Source organism: Maylandia zebra, linkage group LG1 (genome assembly GCF_041146795.1).
Source record: "Maylandia zebra isolate NMK-2024a linkage group LG1, Mzebra_GT3a, whole genome shotgun sequence".
NCBI classification, from domain to species: domain Eukaryota; kingdom Metazoa; phylum Chordata; class Actinopteri; order Cichliformes; family Cichlidae; genus Maylandia; species Maylandia zebra.
The window spans coordinates 30,363,347-30,376,412 of NC_135167.1; the positions used below are offsets into that span (position 1 = coordinate 30,363,347).

At 39.6% G+C, this 13,066-nt stretch overlaps 1 protein-coding gene across 9 annotated transcripts in view; it reads left to right on the forward strand.

Annotated features, from left to right (window-relative positions):
* myo9aa (myosin IXAa) overlaps nucleotides 1–13,066 on the forward strand; it is a 98,783-nt gene that overhangs the window by 42,271 nt on the left and 43,446 nt on the right. For all 9 annotated transcript variants that reach the window (XM_004557985.3, XM_076884721.1, XM_076884748.1 and 6 more), the window contains exons 3-5: nucleotides 9,903–9,997; nucleotides 10,101–10,163; nucleotides 11,622–11,721. In XM_004557985.3, the coding sequence (XP_004558042.3) occupies nucleotides 9,903–9,997; nucleotides 10,101–10,163; nucleotides 11,622–11,721 (258 nt within the window). The remainder of the gene's footprint in view (nucleotides 1–9,902; nucleotides 9,998–10,100; nucleotides 10,164–11,621; nucleotides 11,722–13,066) is intronic.

A 13,066-nucleotide genomic window follows, 5' to 3' on the forward strand; every position in this document is an offset into this window, starting at 1 on the left:
GTCACATTATTTGGACACTTCTTGTTAAGTATATGTTTTTGATTTATGAAGCCACATAACTAAGTCATCACAGCTAAATAATGCTTTGATTTTAGGGTGTCTTTCAGAGCATTTGCGTGTGATAAGTGAGGTGTTTAAATACATTGGTCTGCTCGGACTTGCCCTGGTGACTAATACGGAGACAAGTGAATGCTCAAACTCATGGACAGTTCAGTAGAAACCCAGCAGGACCAAGTTGGTGTCAGTTTCTAAATTAAGCACTCTTGATACTGCATGTTTTCAAGCTGGTCGGTGTTTAACAGCTTGCAGTTTCACTAAGCTACTGCTGAGTTTTCTATAGATGAACCAAGCGTTGGAAATTTGTTTCCTGGTTTTCTAATTAAGTTGTTTCCACCTTAAGCTGATATGATCTGACATGACTACTTACTCATTTCATATTCACTAACTACGTGGCATGAATGGAAAACACCAGTTTGCTTTCCTAATTATCTTGAGTGTACGTCCACACTGTAGGCGTTATCTTGATTGAGGACTTGTTTCCCCATAGTTCACAAGTGAGCTGAAAAGTTCCTTTAAACTTCATGAGATTCCTTTTTGTCTCCCCCCCCACTGCACTATTGTTTACCAACGAATGTTCCAGTAACGTTGGTGCTGAAACAAGAAGCTTCCTGGTCCCGTTGGTTCTTCCATCCTTTGTGGCCATTTTAAGTTTTAGGAAAGTCACTCGTGTGGCTTGTACTTCCACATTTAACTTTTTTTCTAATGAAAATTGAGAACGCTCATGTAACGCAAGCCCAAAAATTCAAGGATTTTTTTGTTTTTAATGAAATGAAACTGTTTATGCTTTTGTAACAGTGTTTGAAAGGAACCTGCGATTTACAGGAAAAACAAGCCATTCGCAGCAGATAGTGACCTCACACCACAAAGGACTGTAAGTTGAGGCGTTTAGTTACACTGCAGAAGAATGTGGCTGAACTTGTTTTTGGAAGAATACAGAAAGGCAGACATTTATCATCGTTTTCTGTGTTTGCAAACGTGTATCTAGAATACATCTCATCAAAACCTTTTAAGTGATTACACGGATACGTCATAGATAAATTGACCAAACATTTCAACCATCACCATTTTTATTTTTATTTTTATTTTTTTTAAGTCAGGCAGGATTTTAAAAACAATACACCACATTCCTATGTTTATAAATTAAAAAAGGTGATTTTTTTTTTCTTTTCTGAAAACCTTCATTCATCGCCTCTGTTGATCCAATTTTGGGACACACAAATAATAATTTGTGTAATTATAATTACACATAATCACAAAGGAGGCTGCTGCTTTTCAATCCTGTATCTTATTTGTTAATGGTCTTCAGTAACTCCGTTGGTTGGAAACACATTGCAGTATGAAGTCTCATAGGGCGATGCTACATTCATTAGTTTGCTTTGGGCTAGCTAAGAGGGGATTTGGCAGTTTAGTCACTAAACCCATTTGGATAATCAAATGTGTTTAAGGCACTTTGACAGTGCATCATTTTTGATTGTTGTTTTATTTTAAAATCCTAAGATAAATGAAATGCTTGCAGTCCTGAGTTTTTTGGTTTTGTTTTGTTTATTGTAGTTTTCGCTTCTGAGCCCTTCCACAGATGTGCCAGCAGTGAAAATGGAGAATTCATTGACTGCTGTTATTGTTTTGAATAAGTTGTTCTCTGAGGTGTTTTGTCTGCTCTCTGTCTCATCCTCTTCCTGTTTAGTTTGTTGTGCTCTGGACATTTCATTGTGTTTTCGTTGTGGTTGTTCGGTTTTCTGTCCCCCATCGAACCGTCCACTATAGCAATATTGTAATTATAACCACTGGTGTACAAAAGTGAAACAGAACGTCTGCTGTTGCTTGTTGTATATGTTTGCCTGTTTGTTTGTTTTCATGGTGTGTGAGAGAAAGTGGAGGAGTAAGTGAAATCCGTAGAAACACAAATAAAGTGGGGGTGAGATGCCAGAGGAAGCCAGTCAGAGGAAGCTGACCACACACACATAAACACACAAAAACGTCTTTATTGCAGATAAGGAATGACTTGGCAGATCTCTGTGCCGACTCTCTGCTGAAGAAAACTAGTAAACAGGCTGCCACCCACTGAAGCATTTTCTTAAGGTCATGACTAGGAAGAAAATAGATCTGGTATGGTTTGACACTGACCTTTAGACCTCAGCGTGTTGATGGGTTTTGTATACTCAGATTGTCATGTTTTTCTTTGCACGAGCCTTCCATTGAAGCAGCAACTAAAACTTTTTTCAGGCTGTGTTGGCAGCTCTATCAATATACACACATAGGGTTTTATCGCACATTTCCGTGTCTTCTCTTTAGGTTAAATGTGAATCACAAAGTCTGGCCTTAAATCTTTGCATGCTCTCTGCATGGGAATTGGATACATTAGCTTGTGCATATCCTGCTTGTTATTGTTCGATCCACCCAATTTCCTGAATTTTTGTTTGGGGTCTCATTTTCCAAAAACCGTGAAATAAGGGAGAATTGCTTGCTTACACAACCTGAGGATACACCAGTCTACAACTTATGGAACAGCAAGGGAAATGAATTTGTAATTTCAAGTTTCAGTAGAGTTTATGATTTGCTTCTGTCTAAAGGATCCCATTTTTCCCCTTGACTCATCTTCTCTGATTGAGAGAAGTTTATGTTTTATGAGAGATGACTGTAATAACAGAGGTGTCCTGGAGAGCACTGATTATTTTTCTATTACGCCTGCCTTTCATCTCCATCGCTGTGACTAATGCGCACTTCCTTCTTAGTAATACAGGAGTTTCTGATTGAGCCAAATACTTCAGTCATGCATTGTTATGATCAAAAGGCCACTGCGTTTTCTCTGACTTTATACTTTATACTGCTTTATCGCAAAAGGTGATATAATTCATGTCTGTCCATAAAATGTAAAGCTGAAGCAAGCAGCTGGTCAGTGTAGCTTAAAGAATACACAGACTGCAGTTCCTATAATGTGCTGGTTTTGCTGCCCTCCAAGCTATCCGAGAGACCATGTCCTGGGTATATCCTGGGCCCTCTTTTCAGTTGGACATGCCTAAAACACCTCACCTACGAAGTGGATCAGGCATCTAAATTTGCTGACCAACATACCCCTTTCAATGTGTGTATATATACAGTATGTAGTGCTTTTCTACTCCACCTGAGCACTTTCCCCCCCAGTTTTTTTGCAAATACTTTCTTTCCAGCATTCACACACATTCATACTCCAATGGATGCATCGGAGAGCAACTTGGGGTTAGTATCTTGCCCAAGGATATTTGCCGTGCAGATTGGACCACTAGTTTTATCTGTGATCTCATTCTTTCGCTCACCCACAGCTTCTGGTCATAGATAGGGTGGGAATGTAGATTGACCAGTAGAACAACATCTTTATTTTCATTACAACAGACCTGTAAAGTGTCTGCATCACTGCAAAGGCCCCTGCGATCATTCTATCCCTTTGCTGCTTAACTTCTCCCTCCTCCACTTGGCTTGAAAGAAAGGGGGAAAACATAGGGGGGAGCGCTTGGGAATTTTTGCCAAATCTGCCATCATGCAGATCTGAACGGCACCGATTAAAATGTTACATGTTTGTTTGATATTATCTGTAAAAATGTGGGTTTTCCAGTTAGGCTCTCTGCCCACGTATGTCCCCAAATGTTGTCAAACTATTGCTTTAAAACCAGCTCACCCATCGATAGTGATACTTTTTATGGCATATTGGTGATTGAAATGTCACATTTCTCAATATTATGCTTAAACAGTATTTCACAATTTGAAAAAGGTGAAATGACAAATCTCGTAACACCCTTGATTTCTTAGGATGTCACTCCCACTTTGTGAACTGCTGCTTTGGTTCATTTAATACAGTGGAAATGTGTTATCCACCCAGTGACCCAGTCCTTCATACTGTGAAACATGATTTATAAGGTTACCTCACTGTTGATTGAATGAAAGAATTTGGCCACCAGACAAAGTAAACATAATTTCTTCGCGTTTGCTTTGCCTCTTCGGTTCAGTTACTGTGGAACATGTGACCGAAACACACTAATCATTGTAGTTATACTGTAAGAAGATATGTTTATGTGGTAAAAATGTGTCAATTTTGCACTGAATTTTAAATGTAATACTGATCATCTTATTTTTCCAAGCTGGAAAAACATCCCAGAACCAGTGGCCCTTTGCAAATGTTACGCAAATACTTGATCACAGTCTGACGTTCCTTGTTTTTAACCTATAGGTCGACTTGTGATAATCATCGACCTTTTGCATAAAAACTACAAGTTGTTACCAAAGGGTGGGACACAGAGTTAGTCAGGATAAACTGATAAGACTCCAGTTTCAACTAAATGTGAAGCTGAAATTGTCTGAGATAGCAAAGTTTTCAAAAAACGCAAGCTAACAACTGCTGGAATTCTGGCAGTCAATTCAAGCTTGAGTTGCACAACCTGCCAATCTTCACATCTATATTGCTCATTTCAGTAGACCATCAGATTTGCTCCTGTGGGTGTTTGTAATGGTGGGGATTTATGGAACACGTAGTATGTGATAGTAGGATCCAGAGGAATGTTATAAAAAGCTCCCTTATAGGAGAAGACCAAGAAAAGATTTCTGATTGTTCTGTACAAAATTAATACATTATTTTTGCAACTAAAAAGAAGTTTGTTCATTACTGATTAATTGGACACTCATTTTCTTAACTGGGCAATGAATGATTAGGTGTATAAAATATCTCAAAGTGGTGATAAATCACTTTGTCCACTATAATTTTTTCCAAGTTGACGACATCACATTACATCATTTTCAACTCCAGAAATGTTCAGTCCAAAAAATCCAAAGACAAGTAACCAAGTCTTTGCAATGCAGACAGTACAGACAGTAAAAAAATAATAAAGCCATCAAATGATTAAAAAATGTATCAAAAATGTTTTCAATTGATTAAGGTGATCATTTGACTAGAAGATAAAGCTTTGTAAACATAAACCTCTTGCCAGTCAAAACATATTCATATTGCAGTAGTAAATAAACACATTGTCTGTAAATGCTACTGAGGCCGCATTGAGCCCACAGTCTGGAAACAAATCTGACCATATAGATGTGAAGTATCCTGCATCACCCAAGCAAAAAGACAGCATTAGATTTAAATGAAGGAGGATTACAGCAGCCTCGGTCAGGTGCTGAATAGGGGGTAACTGCAGCTATTAAACCACAGCTTGCTAGCATCAACACTCTGAACTTTTTAGTATGCGGATGTTAGCGTTTAGCTCAACTCCCTTTATACTGCCTGAGGTGACAAGTATCCAAACAAGTTTTTATTCTTGTTCACTCATACTATCCATCGCTCCTTTATGTACGGTCATGCACATTTATTTTCTTTATTACACAGAGGTGAAAAGCCCTTTAAAGGTTTGACGGTGACAGTTAAACCTGTACACATCCTACCTCAAACACTTTTTTGCACATTGTTTTGACAGTTGCAGCCGCTGCCAGTACCCACATCCCACCGTGCTTTCACTTAGCTGGTGGCTGCAGATCTCCCCTGTGGTTAAACAGCCGCTGTGGCCACAGTCCGCTGTGCCCAGCAAAGCTTTAGGTGTGAGACTGCAAGGTTCATGATTATGAATTGGTCTCTGGAGAGCTTTATCTGCCCACACACACTGCGACACACACTGGGTCAAGTCAGCTGCTCTTTCACTTCATGTTTACATCCTGTCCACATAGTGTGGTTGATGAGTTGGCCTGGTAGTAAGGTCCGAAAAGGATATGAATCTGCACAGGATGAATGAGCAATACTACACTGACTCACAGAGAACACTGAGTTATTTTCTCTGTAGCTGCTGGAAAAGAAGGAATGCAGAACATTTGGTGACATGTCCCTAAATGAATTTGTAGTACGACAGAAGAATGCTCTTTTCATGCCATTGCCCATTTGATTGAGGCACTTTGAAATTCAGACAAAGAGCGGCTCTGTGTATTTTGGGGCCATGCTGTCACATGACCTCTAAACACAATCCAGTGTGGAAATGTACTTGTAGCCCCTAAGCAGTTGTTGACTTGCTAAAAGATAATCCCTTTGTGAGTCAAATGAAGCACTCTTTTGTCTCTACTCTATCTGAGAAGCTAGCGTGACCCCCTCCATTCATTCAAATTACTTCCAACTTTCTCTACAGACTCTACATCCTCTCCTCTCCTCAAGAAGCAGCCAATGAAATCATCCTCATTATGTTAAGTTGAATGGTTTTTTTTTGACAAAAATAGTATCGGGTACTTTACTATAGTGGATATTGAAATAGAAATGAAATTAATCAGATTCATGAGCCTTTTTAAAAATATTGGAAAGAATAGCCTTATAGCTCATCTACATTATTTAGGGATACACTACACTATAATTTTAGGTCTGACAGGAGGGTTTTTTGGGGTTTTTTTTACAAGTTATTAAAAATCCACACTGGTGTTGGGGTGGAAAAATGTTATAGTAGTACAATACTGCAAGTGAGAGTGCATGAATTTTTGGTGTCAAAATATCAATCAACATGACAGGACATTTGATATATTAGAAGTAGGAAACAGGAACCACTGGAAACTTAAAGCTTAGGTGTGGTGTGGTGACCAGAGATTATGGGAACTACTGCAAAAACATCAGGGAGGTACTGAGTTAAACTACGTTTGAGGAAAGTGATTGACATGATGAGTGTATGGCATTGCTTGAGAAAGGAATAGGTGCGAAATGGAAATTAGGCTTACCTACACAATCAAGTCTGGAATGTTTGCATCAAGTCTACGGATAGTGAGTGAAAAGGCTTCAGATATTAATATATTTCAAATGGCAATGAGTTAGATCCCAACTAAGTTATCGGTAGCTATTTGCTAGTCTACTGGTATCAACGTTTATATCAATCTTCTATCAGAATATCGGATTTTCAAATCGCCAAATATCGGTATCGTCATCGGTCTTAAAAATCCTATATCAGCTGGGTTCATTAGAGAATTGTGGTAAATCGAAATTACCATTGGTTTCTACACTACACAAATAGTCACCAACCAAATACTGAGTTCCAGCAATAGAAAGTAAATGAATTTTAAAGACACAGTTTAAGAGACTTCATTTAAATGGTTTCCTCATAGTTAAATTCTGTAGAGTGTTTGTGCTTTACTTACTAAAGCATAACATCATCCCTGTGGCATCCTCCCTGTCTGTGCTCCCCGTAATGACTTTGACCGAGCCTGTATTTGGACACATTACACCCAGAACACACTGGCACCATCTCAAGTCTGTCATTGGGCTGCCTTTGGCTCAGTTTATGGTCTGAAGCCAAGAATAATGTTGTTGACCTAGTGGAGTCACTGAAACAGTGCGAATCATGTCTGTACAAACAGCTTTAGTCATGATGCATCTTTGAGCCGTGGAAGTGGAAGGAAAAAAAGAGCTACCCAGAAAAAACCACTCTGCGCTATAAATCTTTTACGTATTATATGCTTGTTATTGTTTATTTGGTTTCAGCCCTTGTTACCTCAGCTTGCCTTCCTGCCCTCTTGAGCTTAAGTTACTGACTTAGATTTCCAAGAATAACTGTTGACACCTCCCATACGAGAAGGTTGGAGAACATATTTGCATTATTGTGGGCTGTTTGTGTAGGTGGAAAGCGCAAGAGTGCAGTAAAATATTTGCATTTGAGACCAAGTTTCTGAAACCAGAATTTGTCTTGTTGCTAATTTTACATTGGTGTCTGTTAGGGAGAAAAACTGTTTACACCCTGATTATTATACAGATGGATTTTCTCTGTTGGCATGTTACTGTAGATTGCTGTTTGCTGCTGCTGTAACTCAGGAAATTCTTGTGATTATGTAAGCCTATTGTGACAAATATTTATGGTAATGTATTCTTAGAAATTGAAATGTTTGGAAGTAGCACAGTGATTTAATGATAGCTGGCTCTTACTGATGACTTATTCACTCTATTTTGCGTTTATACATTGGAACTTAATGTCCACGGTGAGAAACTCCTTCCCTGGAGGTCAATTATAACTCATCTCTTCTGCTGGGAGATTTGTGTTTTATTACCGTTGATATGGAGCTAGCCAAGTTTAGAAAGACTACAATCTTTAGGTTGTAAAAATGTCGTCTTCAACGATATTCGTCTTTTCTTTTACATAGACCAGGTGGATGAACACACAGTGCCTGAAATATTTTTCAGTGTTTTTAGTTTTTCCACATCCTACTTCCTGCCAGCCCAACACAAAAAAAGCACTGAAAGGTCCAATACCTGACCTGTCTGCTCACTCTGAAAGCAGCATGAGTGCTTTTGGGTTCGGTTTTTATTGGCTATCTACTTTCCAGTAGGAAGCTTGTACTACTCCGGAGCGCTGAGTGATGTTAGTCTGTCCTCGTCTGACCTGGAGTTCCTGAAGCAGGCAGGTTAGCCAGTTCAGAGACAGACAAAGTGGTGAACAACATGCCAGCTCCTCTGGAAGGCGTCACATTTCGAAATCCACATTCTGGGATGCGGAGTGATACAGTCACTGTTTAGTTTGACCCCGTTTGCTCGTTTCTTTGTCCAGACAGTGGAGTTAAATGTTTTTCCACTGTGTCTGCCTTTTTAATGATTTCTTCTGCCTTATGAGTCACAGACAAGAGGCAAGTTTGTAGCTTTGATCCAGAGGTTTGAGCCAGTGTCAGCCGGTAATAGAGGCCAACTAAGTTCTCTATCACCACGATTCTCAAAAGCATCTAAATGGGTTGTTGTTCGTAAACTTCAGTGGGACAGAGCCTAACCTTTAGATACTTTTAGACAGAAAGTGTTGGTCTGATTAAGAGATGTTCAGTTTATCTGGACTGACTTATCTGTCTCTGCAGTATATGTACCAAAATGATTTAACTTCAGCTAGTACACCTTGTGTGCATTGTTCCTGGAGGAAACTGCATGCTGTAAATTAATTGTCACTGACTCATTTCTCAAGGAGCCGTGACTAGAAAAACCTCACCTTGTGATGCTTCGCCGTGTTGGTTGTTTACGGCTGGAAAAGGTAGTTGTGCCCTGAAGTTTTCATCTGTATTGCATAGCAACAGCCTTATTGGTAACACGATAGCCTACCCTGGACCAAAACAATATATTTTTCAAATGCAGGAGAAATTTTGTGATGGATGAAGCTCTTAAATTTGTGGATTACGATTAGCCTGAAGCCAAGTAATTTTGCACATTAGCTTGGCGTTAGCTGTCTCCTTGCATGTTTGGGAAGTTAGAAAGTGGCGTGGGCGAAGGGTGGGGTAAGGGAGGGGTGTTTTCCCGTTTCACAGACGGAGAGCTCGGGACAGCTCTAAGTGATTCACTGAGGAATTTGTTTACTTGTGGTAGAGCTACAAATAACTATAGGGCTTATATAGGGCGAAAAACGACTTCCCCTTCAGGCAGCCATACAACATAAACAGAGCTGTGAGGGGAAATACTGGACTGTCTTATTAAAGCACAAACGCTACACATGTTTCACACAGCCACATGGATCCCATTACTCACTGAGGAGCTTTTTTCCCCCGCCCCATCAGGACTGCTGGCCATAGCTCCTTCATCCTCACTCTGGCAATTTGTCTACCGCTGGCTTTAATAGATCCTAAAAACATGTTATTAATCAGTCTCGGACCAATGCTGTTAGAAACTATGTGAGAGCAAAAGCTTCCTTTGTGGCATCAGACGGACAGTGTCTCAAGACGAGGTTTGGCCTCCTGCCAGACGCTCTGCGTTCTTGATCCATAAACAAATTATCCACACCTTAAAGTGGACTCTGTACTTGGTCTCAGTGACCCTTGTGCAAGATGCTGTATGCAATATGTAGCCTTTCTCATTAATTCGTTTACATCTTACCACATGTTCCTCTTTTCCTCTATAGGCATTTGGGAATGCAAAGACAGCACATAACAACAACTCCAGTCGCTTTGGAAAGTTCATTCAGGTGAACTACCAGGAGAGCGGCACTGTGAGAGGGTAAGAACCCAGAACCTAATTCTTATTAATGTCCAAATAAAATAAGAAATAATGTTAAAGTCAACCACTTTTCTTGTACTTTTTTTTTTTTTTTTTTAAACAGAGCTTACGTGGAGAAATACCTCTTGGAGAAGTCAAGACTGGTCTATCAAGAGCACAATGAACGGTGAGCGCATCTCAGAAATGCAGATTCTTATCAAAAGCCCTCATATGAACAGCAGAAATACATTTGGCGAGCAGGACTGGGCTGGGTTGCTGTGACGTACATTTAACACAAAACATGCATGCACCAAATCAAAGATGATAAGCTTGTGTAAAAAAATCAGTAATTAGCAGTAAGGCCAGCGAGCTTTTTATTGTACTATATTTGTAACATTTCAACAAAACCTATTAATACTCATTTTAATCCAATCTTGCAAATTGAGTGTTATAACACAAAAAAGTGAGTTTTTCTTAAAGCTGCATATATTTCACAAAAAAGCTGGTATCAGAATGTCTGTTGAAGATGCCAACGTTTAAATAGACGATAAAAATTAATTAGTGGGCTCAGCAGTAATATTGGTGGAGTGCACAGTCGGCCCCTTTTGCTAGCTACCTCTGAGATGGATTTAAGGTCCAAAAAAACTTTTGAAGTGTGCATTTAAAGAGAATCTTGGTCGAACAGCAAACATTTTCTCTCTAACCTTTCCACTTCAGCCCGACTCTGTCAGAAACAGAATGCACACGCAGATAAATAATCTGATGGAAGTGAGATGTCGTGGTTGTTTTTCAGTCAATAATTTGATCCCACTCCAAGACATCGGTTTCACAAGTAGTTTAGCAAGATGGTTTTCTGTAGAATGTGGATCACCAAGAAGTCAGTATAGCTCAGTAGGTAGAGTGGTCACCCCATGATCAGAAGGTCGGGGGTTCGAATCCACTAAACTGCTACCCTGAGGTACCCCTGAGCAAGGTACCGTCCCTACACACTGCTCCCCGGGTGCCTGCTTAGTGGCTGCCCACTGCTTCACTGAGTGAATGGATCAAATGCAGAGAAAAACAAGTAATTTCCCCACGGGGATCAATAAGCTATACATTATTATTATTATTAGTCAACTTGTCAGTTTTCACACCACATGAATTGAAACGAAACCTGTAAGATGAAATTTGAAACCCCTCTCTATAGTTGCTCCAGTTTTGAATACTAACAATGCTAAAATTACCATGCTGACATTCTAGCCTGCTGAACATAACAAGCCTGTTTCCAAAATAACATGGAAAGCACTGTATACTGTATTGCTGGATGTCAGGAGTTTGCTGTGCTCACTGCACTCAAAATAAAGTCCTGCATCCCACTCAGTCAGTTTGCTAAAATGAGCATGTTCATGGTGATGATTAATACAGTAACTGATCGGCTGCTAAAAGCATAGGGCTTTTTTGGGGGGGCATAGATGATTAAGCTGTTTTGGTACATGGGGGATAATATCCATCTCAGTGGAAAGAACATAAGATTAGGAACGTTGTAGATGGAGATAAACTTCTTAACCATTTCCAGAAACAGATGTTTTTATAATTAAAAAAAACACTGTAAAGTTTGAACTAATTGAGTTACAATGTAATAATTTTTTGTTTCTTTGTTTTTTAGAAACTACCATGTGTTTTACTACCTGCTGGCAGGAGCAAGTGAAGAAGAGAGGAAAGCCTTTCACCTCAAGAAGCCTGAAGAATACCATTACCTCAGTCAGGTGGGACCTTTAGCATCAGGCACTGCAGACTTGATCTTACACTAGCCGTGCCATGTAATGTGATATTTGTTACAGTTTTCATTTATCTGTAACATTGTAAATGTCGTCAGCATGTGTGGAATAATGACACAGGGGGAAAATAGTTTTTTGACACGTGCTGCACTGCTGTCCTTCACATACACACTATCTAAAATGTTCAGCTGTTTCAGGGACAGACACAGCGTGTTAATTTGTTTGCTTTTCATTTTGACTTCTTGTAGGCATAGCTGCACGTACTGTATAGTAGGTTTGTCTTCACTTCCGTCTTTATTTACATTTTTTTTTTTTTTTGTTCATGCAGTGAGGCAACCTCACTGCTTCACTTCTGCTGACAAAAACACACACCAAATGGTATTCGTCCCCCATCTCTGTTGCTCTGTTGTCCTAAAGGAAAACGGGTTTCACATAACTATGAAATAAAGCCACAACAAACACAGAAATAGTCAGTCTGCATATGAAATGCTTATGTTTTGTAAAATTTAAAGTGTCTCCGTTTCTGAGCTTGACATTCAGACGACCAGCGACCTCCCCTCCTCCAAAGTCCTCATGCCTACGCAGAAGAGAGCAGGGAATTCCTCCCATTCCTCCCAGCCACTGATGCCACACACACACACACACACACACACACACACACACACACACACACACACACACACACACACACACACATTCTGTTCATGCCCTTGTATTTTGCCCTTCTCTTCTATTTTGGGAACCACATGTGAATATATTATAATATAAATGTAAATTATAACTCCCTAGCTAGAGCTCTTGCATGGATTTCAGTGTTCGCACAAGGAATCAAGTTTTTACTATGTGCATGTGTTTGTGTGCGTATAAGAAGAAACTGAAATTTATTTATAAAGTAACTTTCACACACAGTCACAAAGCAGTGTACACAATATATATTCTAAAAAAAGAAAAAAAAAACAGAAAAAAGATTGATGCCCTTAATATTATTTTCTTCCAGAGTAACATCGTGCAGCATCATGTTGTACCGCAGCTAAAAGAAACAAAGTTCCCCAAGGAGGTGCACTTAAGGACACCCTCACTGAGGCTCATTGATTATATGCTGAAAAATTCCAGAATGCACAGATGAGCAGATAGCAGATGTTGCATGAAATAATGGGAATCTGGTACTCTACTGCGAATCCTGCGTTTTTGCAGCAGTGCCTGCTCACAATCTGGAAATGCAGTAATTACTTTAATCTACATAAATCTGTGGTTGTAAATTGCTGCCTGGGGTTTGTTTTCTGCAACAGTGTGTCTGCAAGTTGAGTTTCATACCTCATCAACAACCCTGTTT